This window comes from Arachis duranensis, chromosome 6, assembly GCF_000817695.3.
Source record: "Arachis duranensis cultivar V14167 chromosome 6, aradu.V14167.gnm2.J7QH, whole genome shotgun sequence".
In the NCBI taxonomy this organism is placed as follows: Eukaryota; Viridiplantae; Streptophyta; class Magnoliopsida; order Fabales; family Fabaceae; genus Arachis; species Arachis duranensis.
In genome coordinates this window covers 103,121,902-103,142,150 of record NC_029777.3, presented here as the reverse complement: position 1 = coordinate 103,142,150, position 20,249 = coordinate 103,121,902, and the positions used below count along the sequence as shown (strand labels likewise).

Genomic DNA, 20,249 nt, shown 5'->3' with positions numbered 1-20,249 from the left:
CAAACACAGAACCGGTTCGGCCACACAGAGAGAGAAGAGATAACCATGCATTAACCAACATGCAATTACCTCTAGTCCTTTCTTGATCATCAACCTTCATCAATCCGGGCTCTCCATCCTTGGCTTCCTCTCCAAGATGGATTTCTGGCCCTTGATGCCTCATGATGATGATGACTTCATCTGCTTCAATCTCTGCCTTCAACCATCACTTCGCCACTCTAGCTACTCCCTGTGGTGGTTGAGCAGAATTAAAGACAAGCCATGCTTCAAGAATCTCCCTCTTGGCCGAATCTTCTTCTTCCATTTTGAGCATGAAAGGCCCAAGATTACCTCACCAAATCTAACCATATTTGGTAGTAATCTTAGCCATAGCTCATCTTTCTTTTGGTATATTTTCTTGCCATCATTTGCTTGATGGTCTTGATGCATGCAACTCTTTCCTTTTCTTCGTTGAAGAGCACGGTGTCCATTGTTTCCTGGACAAGGACCGAATAGAGAAGAAGAAAGAGATGAGAGAGAATTAAAGAATCTGAAAGAAAAGCAACACAAAGTGGTTGATCAAATTAATTAGGCTTAGCTTGCTTTTACTTCCCTATTGAGTGGCGTGTAAGACACAATAGCCATCAATCACTTCAGCTGAATTTTTCTCTCTCATGTTCCCCATGCATTAATTAACAATGTAATAGATTTTGAAATCCATCACTTTGTTAGAGTTTGGTTCCGTTGGAAGCACTATGCTTTCATTTTTCTTTTTGTTTCGGACCAAGCATGGAACCTATTCTTTTTAGTATAATTTGGGCTTGTGACAATATGATCAAAGCTGGCCCATTTGATAAGCATTTGCTTTCCTGATACAATTGTGTAGCGGATCAAGCATAGGAAGCAAATAAGAAAGCATTTGGTTGGGCTTGCAACATTAATATTTATTCTGGCCCAATTATAACTAGCTTCAACACAAACTGAACCAATATTGCAACAGTTGGGCTTTGTTAATATTCTTTTGTTTCGGCCCAACAGAAATCTGCACAACAAAATTATTAATTAAGCACATATGAGTTAAGATCAAATTAATAATTTTGTAATCTTAATATTTTGATAATGTTTGTTCATCATTAAAATTTAACAAGAGTTTTCCAAACTCTTCACTCTTCTTAACACTAGTCATTATTAATTAAGAGAAATGTTCGGGTTATCAAAATTTATTATTTTTTGCCATCATTAAGCCATCAACTCAATTTCTTTAATTTAGTTTTTTTAGTCTAATAATCCAACAACATACTTTATCACATATTTTTAAATATTATGTTTGTTGGCTATGTATGTAAGAGAGAAAATGTGTTTTGGGACGCAGATTTGATGATATGAACACAGAGAAACTGCGAGTGGCAGCAACACAAGGAAGGGTAGAGACAGATTTGTTTTGCTTCGATCCTAAAGTGATCAATTGGGATGATTACTTTATAAACACTCATATCCCAGGCCTCGTCAAATACATTTTCAAGTGATCATTATAATTAATTAGCACTATCCAATAAAAAAGAAAAATTAAAGTGATTATTTAAGCTGGTATATATATAGTGTTGTATATGTTAAGTTTAAATTTGTGCTAGAGTGATTGAATCCATCTGTATGTTATTTATTTGTTAATCAAAGACGGTGTATGTAATTGATATAAACTAGCTGCCTCCCAAATTAGTTTGAAAACTTTGACACTGTATTATTGTATTATTTGTTCTCATTTACTAAGTTTAAATAATGCAATTTGCCAATTAATCTGTTGGCTATAACTCGACTCAGATAAAATTATAAATCGGAATATGGTTAAAACTAAATAAACACGTGCTATATTAGGAGTACGTGAAGAGTATGTGTTTTGCTCTACTAACGGACTTATTCTATAAAATCAAACTACGTGTCAACCCAAATCGGCACAAGAATCTCTCCACAAATCTCTCTAAACAAAACCACTAAAACACAATTACGAGATAATTAGCAAAAGCTCCGCAAATCAGTTTTGAAAATACTTATAACCGTCCTAAACACAACAACTTTATAAATACAAATGACTCACTAGGTCACAGGTACGTTATTCATTCTGAATAACTTCATATTCATCATTGAGCAGGTCGGTCACTCGCACAACAACACCAACTATTTTTATAATGTGTGGGGAGTCATTTGAAAACAGAAATCAGAAAATGATCTTCACATACATGTCTTGAGTTTAAGAAACAGCTTTGTTATTGGTGATGACTAATTTATAGGTACTTGATTGAGTTAAAAGTCCAAAATTATTTTATGTATGATTTATTGTTGCAAGCCATAATCGTTTTTGTTTGCAAAGTCCAAATAGAAACAAAGCTCAGCAACATGGCTCATTACATGGATAAAAGCTTTTGATATAGCTAAAGCTTTATCATTCCGGGTGAAGCAAATCAAGCAAAAGGCAGTTCACTTTTTGTTATTACAAGCCAAAAACTTTCATCAAATAAGTACGGGAGGAAAAAGTTAAATAATGGAGCCAAAGACAAAATCAAATATTGATTTTGTTTTGAAAAAAATGTAGTTACGAAAATTAAAATATACAAACAAAATAGCTACTTGGAGCTACTTTAAGATACTGCAACATTTTGATAAAAAAGAAGAAAAAGGAATTCTTATTTTTCAGATAAAATGAAGGGCGAATAATGTATTTTGTGGTCAAAACTTTAAGATCAAAAGTGTTGATCTAGCAAGTACTTTGAAATTTGAAGACATTATGATTCTACTGTTGTTGCAAAGTTGTCACCAAAGACGGTTTTAAATTTTGGAAGCATTACTCCTCAATAAAAAGAGTAATGAGTAAAGTATTGAAGATAAGGAGAGAAAATACTAATATGAGTTTCTAATAGAATCTTTATTATTGGTTAAATTTGAAGTTTTGGAAGCAATGCACTTATATTAAAGGGGTATTTAAGTTATCTTATTTTTTTTCCTTCATGTAGTTCTATTGAATATCTTACTTTTTCAATTTATCTTTTTTTTTTATTTTTTATGGTAAAAAAAATTTGTGAGATATATGAAAAGGCCATATGAGAAAAACGACAAAAAAGAGTTGAATTTGAAAAAAAATGTCATTGAATATGTCAAACTATTTTGATATATTTTTGTTTTGTGTCGTGAGCATGAGAGGTTTCTCTTACTAAGTTGGTTTAGCACTTAGTGTTGAGAGTGTAGGGAGTGAACCTAGGTTTCTCTTACTAAGTTGGTTTAGCACTTAGTGTTGAGAGTGTAGGGAGTGAACCTAGACAAAACAAGCTTGGTTAGAAGTTTGAGTCGTCCCAAATAGGATTAGGAAGAATCCAATAAAATTGGTGTTTTTTATCTCTGAAAAAGATAGTGAAATTTCTATTAGGTAGAGTTTATTGGAGAAATAGAAAAGGAAAAACTGAGATTGAAAGGCAGAGACTAAGAAAAATAAATTGAAATAAATCTCAGTGTTCTGTTTGGTACAAAATGGGAGACAAAAATTGAGACAGAAATTGAAACAAGAATGAAACTCTAATTTAATTTGTACAAAGGGTAAAATTGAAATTAATTAATTGAAATAAGGGTATTTTAGGTATAAAATGTTAATAAAGTTTTAGTCTTCATCTCTAAAAATTTTAGTTTCCTGTGTCCCCACATTTTGGAGGTACTAAAATACTGAAATTTTGGAGATAGAGACAGAAATTTTAGTACCAGTCTTTGAACCAACAAACATGATACAGAGTTTCAGTCTCTCAGTCTCTGTCTCAGTACCTCAAAACAAACGCTATCTCATAGTTGTAGTAGAGACTAGATGTATGCTACATTGTATAAGGTGGTTGAACTAGGATATATGACCGAATACTTTTTTCTTCTCTACCCTGTTTTTATTTCGTTCATTATGAAACGAAAATAAATTATTTCCTACATAATCGCCATCACAGACTCAACAGATGCCGAATCTATTTTGGTGTTCAAGTTTTAAAACCTTAAAAAGGCGACCCTAAACTCTCTTCTCTAAATTATTGAAAAACCTTCAATTGGTATCAAGAGCTAAGGTTTGAAGCATCAAGTCTAACAACTTAGAGAAAATATTCAAATGGTCAACATAGGAGCAAATGTGGTTGCTTACACTTTTAACGAAGGCAGTCCAATAACATACTATCATTTTTTAATGGTAAGAACTACACCTATAAGAAGGAAAGGATGATGATCTTTGTACAGTTCGTGACCTACAACGTATGGAAGATAATCGTAAACAGCCCAAATGTTTCAACAAAGACCAATGCCAAGGTGAAATTGTTCCAAAAGAAATGGAGTGGAATGATGAAGACAAAAAAAAAGTGGAGTTCAATGCCATACTATTAACATGATGCACTATGCCATTAGCCGTGCGAAATTTTGAAATAATTGTCCACATGGACAGAGGTCAGAAAACTTACCAAAGAAGCAGAAATGTCCCAAACTTCATTCTAGATGTGGAATTGTTCGATATGCGAGAAATTGGTTTTATGAGATCTTTTTCTCCCTCATATTCAAATAATTACATCTTAATTGCTATGGATTATGTTTCTAAATGGGTGAAAGCAATGCTATTGTCCACTAATAATGCTCAAGTGATACTTTTGTTTCTCAGAAAAAACATTTTCAATAAGTTTGGTATTCCTAAAATCTTGATTAGTGATGGAAGAAGTCACTTCTGTAACAAGCAATTGGATGCTCTTCTTGGATGTTCTTCTCCACAAATATAGGGTTAAACATAAAGTGACTACTTCTTATCACTCTCAGAGAAGTGGCCAAGTAGAATCAAAAAATTAGATAATACTCTCTAGACATATAGAACAGCCTTTAAAACACTCATTGACATATCACCATACCAATTTGTGTATAGCTAATCTTGTCACTTACCAGTAAAATTAAAGCATAAAATTTATTGGGCTACTAAGTTTTTTAACTTTGATGCTAAGACTCTATGTAAGAAGAAGCTCATTCAATTCAATGAGCTCGATGAATTCATGGTTACCGTATATGAAAATGGTAAACTCTACAAAGAGAAGACGAAAATGTTGTACGATAAAAAAATCTCTTCAAAAATATTTGAGCTAGACAATAAATTCTTCTCTTCAACTCAAAGTTAAAAATCTTTTTTGAAAAACTCAAAATAAGATGGCAGAGCCCTTCACTAATTTTAAACTTTTTCAAAGAACGCCAAAAAGTATATTAACTTAGATATATAATAATATATTATAGTTATCTACTCAAATCACAACCCATATATATTAAATCAAATACAACAGCACTTCCATTCGGTTTATTTAATATAAATACGTTCAAACCCTTAAATTCAAACCATACTTATATATAAGGTCGATCCATAAGCTTTTATTAATAATCTATCCACAAGTAGCTCATAAGCTAACTTGATTTATTTATTGCAAGCTAAGCTTAAATGGATATTATCCTCGTGTATGTTCTGCTTCAATTCAATTTGGAGTTGGAGGTGTGACTATAATCACTGCAGATAAATTATCCCTTGGATGTGGCATTGCCATAACATGTCCTTCAGGAACTGAAGACGCAACCCAACATGAAACATGAACAGGTTTGTTTGCTTCACAAAATGCTACATTGTACAATCCAAACTCGTTCCACGTTGCTAGGGAGATTTGATATTTGAGACCCAACCTCTTAACATTGTTTCCACCATTATTTGAGCAGCTTTCAATTGTGATGACCCCACTTGATGATGAGGATGAGTGTTTCTTCACAAGGAAAGAAAATTTTGAACCCATTTGTATGTTATGTTTTTGTTCTAAGTTTTTAACACAAAGCATGGCTAACTCCCTCCATGTTTCTTGATTGATACTCATGATCATCACATCAGTGGTGGAAGTGATCTTGAAAATCATGCTTTCTGCTCGCTTTCTGCTGAATGTGCGGCTGATTACATGGCTGGGGAGAACCTCATGATCTTTCACCAAAGGGTGGATAAATATGGATTTCTTAATTTCTCCATTTTGGGGTAACATTTCTTGGTATATCTCTGTCCATTTCTTGAGGAAGTTGTCAACTGCCAAAACCTCTGTCAATAAGAAGAGGCTGCAGCTAATGCCAATTGAGTACCCTCCACATTCAAACTTAGTCACCTAAGACAGTGAGTGGGGAAAAACATATCACTTTCAATAAAATATTCAAAACATTTGAATTTCATGATATGAGATGTTAACTTTGAATTTCAGTTGGCTGAAAAATGAACGAGGAAAGAAAAATGGTAAGTCAGCTTACATTTTAGGTTTCCATTATAATAATATAAAAAGTACAGAGAATTAATTTTTAAATAGTCGAAATTAATCCATTTTTTTATTATTAAAATATTTTTTTGCTTTATTTTTTGGGAATTTAGGATTTAATATTAAAATTTTGGATTAAAATTTAAAATTAAAAAAATTAATTGATGTCGATGGAAAAAGTAATATAATTTGAACAACTCGAATAAGCAACTTTTTTTTATATGGCCTCCTGTAGTCCTATGCAAATATGCATGTAAGGGCTTATCGAGTAGTCACACTCACTAAAGTTGTTAAATGGACTAGCTAGTACGATCTATCTAGATTCAATTTATCTTTTTTTTTTTTTTGGGTCAAGAGATTCAATTTATCTATATCCCCAGGTTATACAAATTGACTAAATGTTTTGTTCATGGGCATAAATTTTCAGTCCAAATCCTTTATGGTCAACCCAACAAATTAAATGGGATGGCATATTTTACTTTGCATTTGTCTTTTTAAAAAATCATTCTTGTAAAGAATATTGACAAAAAGATAGATAACGAAGGACCAGGTGCTTGCCGAGTCTGAACAATAACGAAGGAGAGCCCCATGAGAGGTGGCTTTGTGAGAGGGGGAGCTGCTAGACCGCATGGGCCAAGGCTGAGCGCAAGATCGGAAGGAGACCTGCTACACAGGTCTTCGAAGAAGGTGAGAAAGATAGTAGAAGATGAAGAATTTACGGGAAATTCTACACCAGTAGCCAGAAAAGAAGATTGGATGGAAGAAGAAAGGGGTACTGAAGGAGCAGAAGCAGACATACATGTAATCGGAGTGATGAGAACAAACAATGAAGAAAACAGCAAGAGATCCTTTGCCCAAGCTGTCAGGGCAGGAAAAGCACAACAAGGGGGAAATGGAAAGGAAGTAGAGAAGGAGTCTCAGGAGGACAAAATGGAAGAAGAAAGTGCTGAGGAGAGTGATGAAGAGCAGGAAATCAGCATTGAAAAAACTGAAAATGGGGTATACAATCTGGTGATTAGCGAATCTTTGAAAAAAGAAATATGCAAAGAATGGTGGGAATCAATCATAGTTAAGCTCCTGGGAAGGAGAATTTCTCTTGTGGCGCTCAAAAGAAGACTAGAGACAATGTGGGGGAAGAACGGCAGCATTGACGTTATCGATCTCGGAAATGATTTCTTCCTTGTGAAATTCTATAATATGGAAGATTTGGATTTTGCACTCATGGAGGGGCCCTGGAAAATTCTTGACCACTACTTAACCATTAGATGGTGGAAACCAGAATTCAACCCCCTCACAGCAACAATAGATACACTGGCAACTTGGATTCGTCTCCCAGGCCTTGCGATAGAGTATTACAATAGAACAATATTGGAGAAGATTGGCAACATTATTGGGAGGACCATGAAGATTGACATGACAACAGAAAACATCTCCAGAGGTAAATATGCTAGAATTTGCGTGGAGATAGATTTAAGCAAACCCCTGGTGTCCCAATACCAAATCAATGGTGTCACTCATCTAGTAGAATACGAAGGCCTCCATATGGTGTGTTTCAATTGCGGCTGCTTTGGACATGAAAAATTCTCATGCCCAAGCTTAAAGTCACAAGAAAAACCAGACGCCAGTAACAATAATGAAGAAAAGGGAGACGAAAAGGCAGGGACAGAGGAAGAAGACGGGGGCAAAATTGGAAAAGGGGAGTTAAGTAAGGGCAAAGGCGTAATTGTAGAGGAGAATAACGGATTTGGCCCTTGGATGCTAGTACAAAGGACAAGGGGGAAGAAATTAGTGAAAAATGGAGAGGGAACCAGTAACGGTCAAAAAGGAAAAGAAAAAGCTATGTCGTACGAGGAGCACACCTCTCGCTTTGCAGCTCTGCAGTATGAGGTAGTGGAGGGAGACAAGGAGCAAAATGAGGTTGTGGTGATATCACAGAAGGAGGAGAGCGATAAGACAAATCCAGCTGGAAGCAAGGCAACCACCGAAAAAGACAAAAGAAATAAAGGAGCTCTGGAGAGGAATACTCCTGCAAAACTAAAAGACCAAATCCCACAAGAAAATAACCAGACCTACAAAAATAGCCCAAAACCAGGACAGACAAATAGCAAAACACAAGAAACCCAAAACCAAAACAACCCAACTCTTGCCACTACAACAGCCCAAACCCTGAGAAAAGAAAGAACCCAAACCAAGACTAAAACCCAAACCCAGGAAGATACTAGCATGAACATTACAGACAAAGCCGTTCATTTTCAGGAAAATTGGGCAAACAACAACCATACCCAAGACTCTCAACTCACTGAAATGGTTGAGGCCACTGGAATAGAGGCTTGCGACATGGAGGAACCGCCTGACCCAGTCCCGCCAGACTTTGGATCCGGAAATTCAGAAGATCTAGTAGAAGCCATGGAAGTTTTCGAAAGAGAACAAGCCCAAGGAGAAGCACAGGAAGAAGTACCTCCTTCATTAACGAGGGAGGATATGCATGATGATTAAGAGGCCTTGAGCCTCTTTGCTATCCCAACCTTTTGGGTTAGGGTGTCTTTGTTTTGGATTAGAGTTTTGGATAAGACTTTTGCGTTATATAATGAAGATCATGATGTGGAACATTAGAGGGGCAGCGAGCAAAGGTACCATTCGCACCCTCAGGGAGTTGCAAAACCAAAAGAAACCTGACCTTACTATTCTGGTAGAAACCAAATGTAGCGGAAATAAAGCAAGAGAGGTGATTAAGGCAATGGGATTCAATCATGCCATAGTCGAAGAAGCTGTCGGTTTTGTTGGAGGGATCTGGATCCTCTGGAAGAATGATGATTTCAAAATCAAAGTTATGTCAACCCACAAGCAATTTGTGCATATGGAAATTGAAAACAATCAACGGAGGAGATGGAGCCTTACGGCTGTGTATGCGAGTCCACAGGAAGCACAAAGAAAAGAAATGTGGGTGCTTTTGCACAACATCTCAAGAAACATGAACTTACCGTGGCTGATGATAGGTGATTTCAACGACATCGCAGAGCAAAGTGAGAAGAAAGGAGGAGGGGGAAATGATGCCCATGCGTGTAGACGTTTCAGAGGCTGGATTGACAAATGCAACCTCATAGACGTAGGCTATTCTGGATCAAGATTCACATGGAAGGGGGGAATAAGAGAAGGCCAAGAAAGAGTTTATAAAAGGCTGGATCGAGCTTTATGTAACTCAGAGTGGCGTACAAATTTCTCAAATGCATTTATGGAGGTGCTGCCAAGAATACAATCAGACCATCACCCTCTGCTGCTATACACAAGACCTGAGACTAGCACCCAAGGAGAGAGACCTTTCAGGTATGAAGCCATGTGGAATACACATGAGGACCTCCCAAATGTTATTAGAAGTGCTTGGAATAATGAGTATGACTTTCCAGTAGCCTTAAACAATTTAACTGAAAGTCTGAAAAAATGGAATAATGAAACTTTTGGTAACATATTTCGAAAGAAGAGGAGGATTTTGAATAGAATTCAAGGGATACAAAAATCTAGGCTTTATGGTAGGAACAAGTTTCTTGATGGGCTGGAAAAAGACCTCTCGGAGGAATTGGAAAAAATCCTGGATCAAGAGGAGATCTTCTGGCTACAAAAATCCAGACAAAAGTGGCTAGTAGAAGGAGATAGAAACACTAAATATTTTCACACAAAAACTCTGGTGCGAAGAAGGAAGAACAAGATAGTGAAGCTGAGGAACAATAATGGTATCTGGTGTGAAGAGGTAGAAGCCGTAAAATCGATAGTCTCAAATTTCTTCACTGACCTATACCGAGATGAAAGACCAGAGCGCCCCACTATTCGATGCAGCTGGCAATATAAAAGATTGGAAGAAGAACAGAGACAGATGTTAGAAAGAATGCCCAATCCAAGTGAGATTGAAGAAGCTATCCACAGCATAGGTTCCCTAAAGGCGCCTGGAGAAGACGGGTACCCCGCACTGTTCTTTAAAGAAAATTGGAAGGTCCTCCAATGCTCCATCTGCGCTTTCATTCAGAAACTATGGCAAGATCCCCCCTCAATACAACAGGTAAACCAAACTCTTCTAACACTTATACCCAAGATCAACCAGCCTGAATTTGTCTCTCAATTTCGACCCATTGCCCTATGCAATGTGATATATAAGTGTTTGAGCAAAATTCTGGTCAAAAGGATAAAGCCCACTTTGAATGAAAGAATTGCTCCGAATCAGTCGAGTTTCATTCCAAGTCGGCTAATCCATGACAACATCATCATTGCAAAAGAAATGGTTCATACCATGGGAAAAATGAAGGGGAAAAATTCTTTTATGGCTATTAAAATTGATTTTGAAAAAGCTTATGATCGTTTGAACTGGCGTTTCTTGGAAAAATGCTGCTTGGAGTACGGAATGCCAGAAAAAACTATCTCCATCATCATGCAGTGCGTGTCATCAGTTTCCTTCAAGATCTTGTGGAACGGCGAGAAACTTGATATGTTCAAGCCAAATAGAGGACTAAGGCAAGGGGATCCTCTGTCCCCTTACCTTTTCGTCATCGCCATGGACAAGCTCTCGCAATTCATAGAAGAGACCGTTACAAAAGGAAAGTGGATACCAATGGAAGCGGGACAAAGAGGACCTCAAATATCACACCTTCTTTTTGCTGATGATCTCTTGCTGTTTGCGGAAGCAACGGAAAATCAAATGAAAGTTGTGCTTGAAACTCTAGACGAATTTGGAGCTGCATCGGGGTTCAAAATCAATGCAGAAAAGACATCCATTGTATTCTCTAAGAACGTTCCCAACTGCAAAAGAGTAGGCATAAAGGAGATATGCGGCTTCCATGAAGTGCCATGCCTAGGAAGATACTTAGGTGCTTACTTGACAAACAACCGAAAGAAGAAGGAAGACTTTAAAAGCATTATTGAAAGAACAAAGAGCAAATTAAAAGGATGGAAGGCCAATTGCCTATCCTTTGCAGGGCGCATCACTCTTGCACAAACTGTAATCAGCCCAATGCTCAATTTTGATATGCTACATACAAAAATTCCCATTGGAATTTGCAATGAAGTGGAAAAATGGCAGAGAAAATTTATTTGGGGAGAAAACTCAAACACACAAAAATTGCATGCTGTGAAATGGGACACTCTCTGTAAAACGAAAAGAAATGGGGGCCTAGGCATGAGAAAGCTTCATATCATGAATGATGCCTTTTTTATGAAACAAGTATGGAGGTTAATGCATGAAAAAGAGACACTGTGGGCGAAAGTCCTTTTCAATAAATATGGAAGGGAAAAAGATTCAATCCTGAACATGGAAAATAGGGCATCAGACTCAAAGTTTTGGAGAGATTTGATAAAGATCAAAGAAGACATGAAAGAGAACCTGAGGGTTTCTATTGGAAATGGTAAGTCGACTTCTCTATGGAGAGATAAGTGGTTGTATCATGAACAAGCTCTTATTGAGGATATACAGGAAATAAACACTTCCATTCTCAATATGAAAGTGGCTGATGTAGTGTTAGAAAATGGAGAATGGAACTTGGAATTTCTAAGGGAACTCATTCCAGAAGAAAAAATATTAAAGATTACTGCATGCCATCCCCCGAAAGAGAGCCTAGGTGAGGACAAGATCATGTGGAGTCCCTCCCAAGATAGAAACTTCACAGTAGCCAGTGCTTATAAAACACTCTCTCAAGCAAATGAAAATCAAGACCAAACCTGGAATATTATATGGAAATGGAAAGGCCCCCAGCGTATAAAATGTTTTATGTGGTTAGCAATTCAAAACAAGCTGATGACCTCAGAGAGGAGGCAGAGGATCTTTGGTGCAAATCCAAACTGCCACCGATGCCCCAATAATACAGAAACATTACTCCACACATTAAGGGACTGCACAGAAGCCTCAAGAATTTGGCGGCAGTTAGTGAAACCCTCTTACATAACCACTTTCTATAGAGCTCCCTTCGAGACATGGATCCGCTGGAATCTTACAAAGGAAGTCGGTGCTAATGCACAACCATGGCTGTCCCAATTTGTTGTGACTTGCTGGTGGCTGTGGAAATGGAGGAATAAGGAGATCTTTGACCCCCCTTTTAGAAGACCAAGCAATGCACATTTATGTATTAAAGAATATTTGCAGAGGATCAATAATGCTTTTAAAAAAGTCAATATCCTTAAGGGAGCAAGGAAGAAAAAAGAAATACATATTGCGTGGCAACCTCCGGAGGATGGATGGCTAAAAATCAATAGTGATGGAGCAGTCTCACAGGAGCACTGTACAGCAGGGTGTGGAGGCTTGATTCGGGACAGCCGTGGAAGATGGGTAGCAGGGTTCTTGGCGAATATTGGCAGAGGAACAGCATTCATGGCAGAAGCCTGGGGAATTCTCCATGGATTGAAACTAGCTTGGGATTTGGGATTCAAAAAAATCATTCTAGAAACTGATTCAAAAATAGCATTCCAAATTCTTAGCAAAAGAGAAGAAAGCGACAATCATCCGGAAACAATCATAAGAAGCATCAGCCAGTTAATACAAAGAGACTGGAATGTAAAACTCTGTCACACATACAGGGAAGGAAACAAAAGCGCCGATTGGCTTGCGAAGGAGAGTTTACAAGCATGCCTTGGATTTCATTTCATAGACACTATGCCAGCAGGGCTAAGGAACATTATAGATGATGATGCTAGAGGGGTATCATTGCCCCGTTTTATCCTTGATTTTTAATTTTCTTGGGCGCTAAGCCCCGTCAAAACACCACAAAAAAAAAAGAATATTGACAAAAAAAAGTGTTGTTTTTGATAAATACAAAAGAAAAAAATAATTTAGGTTTGAGAGAGATGAGAGAGAAAGAGAGAGAGTGGGTGGGAAACACAAGGATGGCGTAGAACTAGGCATTTGAGTAGAGATTCGAGGGTTTGGAATCGAGAAGAGTTCCGTCGTCTGGAAAACGAATCGTTCTCTATTTTTGTAGATCGTCTTCCGGAGGATATATATATAAGAAGGAGTTGTACCACTTGTTCAACTAGACTGGATGTATAAATGATATCTATCTGTCACGAAAACAAAAGAATGGATCTATATACATTTTTGCATTCATCCAGTATACTATGAAGGGCGGAGCAATGAAGGCTATTGCGGAGATGAACAGAATGAGGTTACGAGGTAAGGTTGTTTCGATAGGAGAAGCCAAGTATCGGCGTACGAATGAAGTGAAGAATATGACGAGACATCATAGGGCGGATGACACCCAGATTACTGTTAAGCATCAACCTCGTCGTGATGAGAACCACGGGTCTTTTGGAAAATTGGTGAAAAAACTGAAGAAAGAGGAGAAGAAAGAGGATCCACACGTCAATGGGTGGACAAAAAAGATAGATGTACCTGTAGCAAAAGAGAACCTCGACTGGTTACAAAGGAGTCTAATAGGAGGAACAACAAAGGCGATTGATTATAATTTTTTAAAGACCCTGATTGGAAAGAATTTGCCTCAAGTAGTGCAAGTCCGAGAATTAGGAGCGTACAAAGCGTTACTGACTTTTGATAGTGTAATCAGCACAGAAGAAGCCTTCACGTTCAAAATGAATACTTTGCTGCAATTCTTTCATCATGTATGGAGATNTGGCTTGAATATTTTGGTGTTCCTTTGAATACGTGGTCAACAGAGACGTTCATGATGATAGGAAGCCAAAGGGGAGAAGTTATTCAATGTGACAAAGCCACAAAGTCAGGCCTCTCTTTTAGTGTGGGAAGAGTACAAATTGATACTTGTATTATGGACAGTATTAACAAGTGGATCCACATCACGATTGGTACTAGTGGATTTGATGTCTTAGTTAAAGAGGTTGGCCGTGAGAGTTATGGTCTGCAGTGCAAACTTGAGGATGTAAGTGTACTTTTTCACTCAACAGAATGTGAGATTTTGGGTGAGAGCAGCCTGAGTGCGATAGTGCCAGTGCCAAGCAGAGATTCGGAAATTGAATTGATGATGGCGGTGTCGAGGGAGGAAGAAGCTAAGGATAGATTGGTAATTACTGAGGAAATTTTGAATGTTCAATTTCAAATACAAAGGGTAACAGATGATGCTCTTTTAGAAGGAAATGCTGATTTTATGGGATACAAAGATATGGCTAATGATGAGGAATCAGAAAGAACGGTGATCCGGGGGTATAATAATGTTGGGCTGAAGACAAATTCCAACTGGGAGAAAGAAAATGACCAAAAAAGGATTCCTATATGGCCCAACAAGGAAATGTGTGCCAATTGTGCTGAGATGAGAATGATGGGCCTTATCCCATCTAACAAATGCCCAAGTCGGGCTGATGGGGCTGGAGGAAGAGTTGGGCTGGTGGAAGGGAGACTGGGTCAGGCAAGGGAGGATCGGGCAGGAGGGGAAGGCGGGCTAGCGATAGGGAGACAGGGTCGGGTTACGCCTGCTCCTACTCCAATTCTGCACAACGCTCCCACACCTGGGTTGTGCGCTGCTAGTACAAGTTAGAATGGTTGCACGAACCAGGGCTGCGATGGCGTGGCTTTCTCTCGCAACAACATAGAGGGCCAACCCGGAGAGCTATGGCGCCACAGTCAAGGAGAAGTCGGCGCTGTTGGATCCGCGATGAAGACCGTGGAGGACGCATCACAACCACCGAAACGCCTCTCCATGGATCGTGTGTCCGTAGCAGACAACCTCTCATCACCGGCACAGAGAGGCAGCGTTCTTGCAAGGATGACGGAACTGCGGAGACGTAGAGGTCAGCGGAACAGTGGTCGGACAGAGTTCTATGGACGGTAGAGTCAGAATAGAACAAGATGGAGGCAAGTTGGAAGTTTGTGCGACATTGAATGATGCGGGGCTTGATGATGGCTGTGCTGAGGCTGGGACTCGCGTGGATTTTGGTGCTGGTAATCTGAAGAACAATGACGGAATGGCTCTGGATAGGGAAGAACAGATGCTGGAAAATAAGAAGGCGTAGGAATTAGCTGTCGAATCAGGAGCAGTGCAGTACGACAAAGAAGAGGATATCATGGCAATTTTTCAAGAATAGAATGAAGCATTAGCTCAAAAAAGGCGGATGGCAAAGTAGAAAGAAAAGGTACGGAGATGCAGACCGAAAAAACTCAATAAGGTGTGTAATACATATGTGAAATGATTCTTAGTTCTTGGAATGTTAGGGGGTTACGGGGTGTTGAAAAATTGAGTATGGTGAAAGAACTAAAAAAGAAGCAAAAATTGAACATGTTAGGTTTGGTTGAATCTAAACTATAAGTTGTGACTAAGTTTGATGTAATACGTATTTGGGGAAACGATATGATGCTGTGGGGTGGGAGTATATAGGATCGGAAGGAACATCTGGGGTTCTATTGTTAATGTGGGATGATATGCTGTTTAGAATGAATAACTGTTACAAAGGAGATAGATGGTTATGTGTTGAAGGAGTTCTTATAAAGAATGGGTTCAGCTGTGCCTTTTGTTTGGTATATGCTGCTCACACTAGAGTGGAGAAACTTACAGTGTGGGAGGAATTGAGTTTTATAGCTGGCCTATGTCAAGTTCCGATGTGTTATATGGGTGACTTTAATGAGGTTATTCAGGTTGAAAAAAGAAAAGGTCAGGACAGGTTAACATCGTCTGCAGAAGATTTTAAAGGTTGGGTCCAAGATATGTAGCTAGTGGACTTACCGTTGAATGATCGATAATTTACATGGTCTAGAGGCCACTCTTGCAGTCGTATTGATAGAGTTCTAGTGACTGTAGAATGGACTGAGGAGTTCCTGGAGATTCGTTGAAAAGGAGGCCCAAGAGGTTTATCAGATCACTACCCAATTATAGTTGAGGACTCCAAATTCAGAAGTGGTCCACGCCTTTTCCGGAGCTTAGATTCTTGGTTCACACATGGTGGTTTTCTAAGAATGGTCAGGGAGGAATGGAGGAATCTTGATGAGATACAATTCACAGATAAGCTGAAGGCTCTAACGATGCCATTGGGGATATGGCATAAGGACAATTTGGGTGACATGGACAAGAAAATTCAGCTCTTTGAGGAGAAGATCAAGAAGATAGATGATATGGTCGGCAATGGAGTTTATGATGGTACAGTAGAGGCTAGAAGGAAGGCTCTAGTAAGCTGCTGCAAGCGGGGGTATGTGAGAAAGGAACTACACTGGAAGCATATGTCGGATCCAGGCATGCGAAGCATATGGATAAAAATACTAGGTATTTCCATAACTTAGCATCGGCAAGAAGAAGGAACAATAGTATTGACGCTCTGATAATTAATGGAAGATTGATAAGAAATCAAGCTCGGATCAAGATTGCTATCATGGAGTTTTATAAGGATTTGTATCATCAGGAGAGGTCACTGATTGTGAGATTTAGGGATGGTCTGGTAAATAGGATCGATGAAGAAGATTCCATAGCTTTGGAGAGGATGCCGACAATGGAAGAGGTCAGGGAGGCGGTTTGGGATTGTGAATCATCAAAGGCACCAAGAAGTGATGGGTATAACATGAACTTCATTAAAAAGTGTTGGGATGAGACTGGTACGAAGTTTACGACAGCTGTTCTGGAGTTCTTTCGGTCATCAAGATTGCCTGCTGATTCCAATATTACGTGGGTGGCCCTAACACCTAAGTTTACTGGAGCCAAAGAGATTAAGGACCTCAGGCCGATTAGCATGGTAAGCTGTGTGTATAAAGTGATCTCTAAAGTGATGGTCAGATGATTGAGATCAGTGATGCCAGGTCTAGTAGGGGAGACTCAGAGCGCATTCATGAAGGGTCGGAAAATACATGATATGGCACTTATTGCTTGTGAAACAGTGCAATGGTTAAAGATGAGAAAGAAGAAAGCAGCTATCATTAAATTGGACTTTCAGAAGGCTTATGATCGGGTAAAATAGAGCTTTGTGGATATAATGCTACAGAAGATGGACTTTGGTTAGAGGTGGAGAGAATGGGTGAAGGAGTGTGTTGGTACTGCATCAATGTCAATACTGATAAATGACTCACCATCTAAACCTTTTTAAGATGGAGAGGGGCTTGAGACAAGGTGACCCACTGTCCCCATTTTTATCTGTTCTTGTTGTTGATGTACTGCATAGGATGCTAGGGAGGCAGTCAGAAACAGACGTATATTGCCTCTATTGGTTGGCAAGAATAATATAGACTTGTCACACCTCCACTTTGCGGATGACACTATATTGTTCTGTCAACCGGAGGAAGAGACCATTAAGAACTATGCCAGGCTGCTAAGGTATTTTGAGTTGATGTCAGGGTTAAGTATCAACTGTGACAAGTCAAGCCTAATCCCAATCAATTGTGATCAGCAGTGGACCTACAACATGTGCAACTCATTGGGATGTAAGGAGGCTAATCTTTCAATTAGATATCTTGCCATCTCGTTAGGAGCAAACCCAAGGCTGGTAAGTACTTGGAAACCTATTATTGATAAAGTCAATGAGAAACTTAGCTTATGGAAGGCAAAAATACTCAATAAAGCGGGTAAGCTAGTCCTTATTAAATCTGTATTGAATAGCTTGTCTCTGTACTATTTGAGCCTGTACAAGATACCGAAAATAGTGGCAGAAATGTTGATTTCATTGCAGCGACAATTCTTATGGAGTAAGGAGGACGGTCGAAATGGTGTGCTGATGGTTAAGTGGGAAATGGTTCAGGCTCCTAAGAAGTTGGGTGGATTGGGAGTAGGTGACGCCATGGTTAGGAACACAACCCTCCTGTTCAAGTGGTGTCATGGCGTTTTTCAAAAGAAGAGTGTCCATTATGGAAGAAAGTTATATGCTCCTGTTATAACTTGAACCCTAATGTAATGTTATCTGCTTAGACATTGCCTAGTAGAGGGAGTTCATGGAAGGATATCTGTCACTTGCAATTCAAGGATAACGTCTGGCTACAAAGTGGTTCACTAAAGATGAGTTTTTCGAGACTTTTCTCTATTTCAAACCAAAGAGGATCTATCATAGGGGATTGTGGATTTTGGGATGGGCTAGAGTGAATTTGGAATTTCTAGTGGAGGCGAGAGTTATATCAATGAGAGTTGGAATTAGTGGATCAACTGCATGAGACTTTACGACCTGTAAAGTTAGCTTATGATACGCAAGACAGAGTTGTCTGGAAGTTTGACAAAGAAGGCATTTTTTCAACTAACTCTTTTGTGCAGGTGATGCATTCAGAAACAACTCCAGAGGATATTACCAGCTATAATTTCACAAGAACCATATGGCAAGGTTTGGTTCCACCGCGAGTGGAGGTATTTATTTGGTTTGTGTTGATAGGAAGAATTAATACTAAAGAAAGACTGCGTAGGCTGGGTATCATTAGCCATGGTGATGACATGTGCGTACTGTGTAAAAAAGAGGTTGAGCATATTTACCATTTGTTCTTTGGTTGTGAGTTTACTTGACAGGTGTGGTGTGACTGGTTATCAGACTTTCGGAAACTCTGGTCTATTCTGGGCTAACTGAAAGAGCACTTTGAGAGTTGGATAGGCGTCGCCAACAGAAAAGAAGAGCGCAAAAAGTGGCTCATTTGCTTCTTTGCTGTTATTTGGAACGTTTGGTTAGAGAGAAACAAACGGATCTTTAATAACAAGGAAGCAGGTGTAAAAGAGGTGTTTCGGAGTTCTTTGACCAGCGTTAGAGAGTGGAGTAGTTTGGATCCCTTTAGCTGTTGATGGCTATGCCATAAATAGCACAAGGGATACTTTTTTATTTATTTCTTTTTGTGGATGTTAAGTTTTGACTCGACTCTCTTATCGCTCCACTCTGTGTGTTGAGTTCGTTTGTTAAAAAAAAAAACAAAAAACAATTTAAATATAACGTATTTATTTAATTTAAAATTTAAACAGATATAATTTAAAAAAAAATCGCCAATTTAAATGGATAAACTTAGTAATGGATTTAATCTGTTTCCACACTCCTCTGCCCCCACTAACTAGAAAAGGTATCATTATGTCCCCTTAAAACCTTATTATTCACATGGGTACGTGGTTAAACTTTGGGTAAATGCACTAGTAATTCATTAAACGAAACGGAAGTGAAGTACATGTACTTGCCTGAACAGAGCACAAGGGTGAGAACTGAGGAAGTGTCTCATCAATTTCCTTCCAGTAGACAAGCTCAGTCTCATTATCATTGTGTCTCTCATTGAGATCAAGAAATTGTGACAAGCTCCATTGACACTGTGCCGACAATAGTCGAAACCCAGAATCAATAGACACAATTTCCAGTCCCGTGTCTCTTTCCAGGAGCCTGGCAGCGAGTATAGGGTAGTCCACTAGGGCCATGCACAGTGACTCCACAATGCAACCATAAAAAGACCAATCACTCTCCTCACCATTATCGTTATTATAGTAGAACACTACTTGGTAGCACCCTCCAACAATGCTCCTTGGCTGCATGGTATCATGGTCATTACTGGCTAACAACACTTTTTGAGCTAGCCGTGGCTGAGTTTCCTTGACCGGTGCCACAGTCTTCACGGCTAAGATCCGCACCTTTGGGAGGCTATGACCATCATCATGGGTGGCACCTTTGTCAAGCACAACGTCCATGATTTCTTGGGTTAAGTAATGGCCTTTGATAGTTGGAATGAATTATACGGATTCTACTTCCAACTGTCACTCTTAATATATATATATATATATATATACTGGTGGATATTTCAATTGAAAAATTTTTTTGCTGATCTTTAAATGATAAATGGTAAGATTAGATTTTGATATATTATAAAAGTATTATTTTTATTTAAAATATGACTAAATACATAAATCATATTTTTATACAAAATAATTTTATAAAAAGATATTTTTGACATCTTTATTTAAGTAACTCGTATATATAAACGTTTTTGTGTAACATTTTGAATAGATTCAAAAAAAATGACATTTTTTTCAGTATATATATGTTTAAATGATTTTTTTATTATTATTATTTTTAAAATATATAATTTTTTTATAA

General features: G+C 38.4%; 2 protein-coding genes across 2 annotated transcripts in view; one reads left to right on the top strand and one right to left on the bottom strand.

Annotated features, from left to right (window-relative positions):
* LOC107495292 (fatty acyl-CoA reductase 3-like) overlaps nucleotides 1–1,681 on the top strand; it is a 27,729-nt gene extending 26,048 nt beyond the window's left edge. The window contains exon 10 of the mRNA XM_016116400.3: nucleotides 1,352–1,681. Coding sequence (XP_015971886.1) covers nucleotides 1,352–1,505 — 154 coding nt within the window. The 3' untranslated portion in view covers nucleotides 1,506–1,681. The remainder of the gene's footprint in view (nucleotides 1–1,351) is intronic.
* Nucleotides 1,682–5,250: 3,569 nt separating this feature from the next.
* LOC107495373 (uncharacterized) lies at nucleotides 5,251–19,895 on the bottom strand. The gene is made up of 2 exons (XM_021125919.2): nucleotides 19,346–19,895; nucleotides 5,251–6,152 (listed from the first exon to the last, which is right to left on the bottom strand). Exons 1-2 carry the CDS (start codon nucleotides 19,841–19,843, stop codon nucleotides 5,490–5,492), a joined length of 1,161 nt encoding a protein of 386 aa, XP_020981578.2. The 5' UTR covers nucleotides 19,844–19,895; the 3' UTR covers nucleotides 5,251–5,489.
* Between the last annotated feature and the right edge of the window lie 354 nt (nucleotides 19,896–20,249).

Bases quoted from the DNA above. Each gene is read 5' to 3' on its own strand.
- LOC107495373 (XM_021125919.2), bottom strand. From the start codon at position 19,843: ATGGACGTTGTGCTTGACAAAGGTGCCACCCATGATGATGGTCATAGC. The intron at 6,153-19,345 runs GCAAGTACATGT...TCACTGTCTTAG, and splicing joins CACCCTTGTGCTCTGTTCAG to GTGACTAAGTTTGAATGTGG.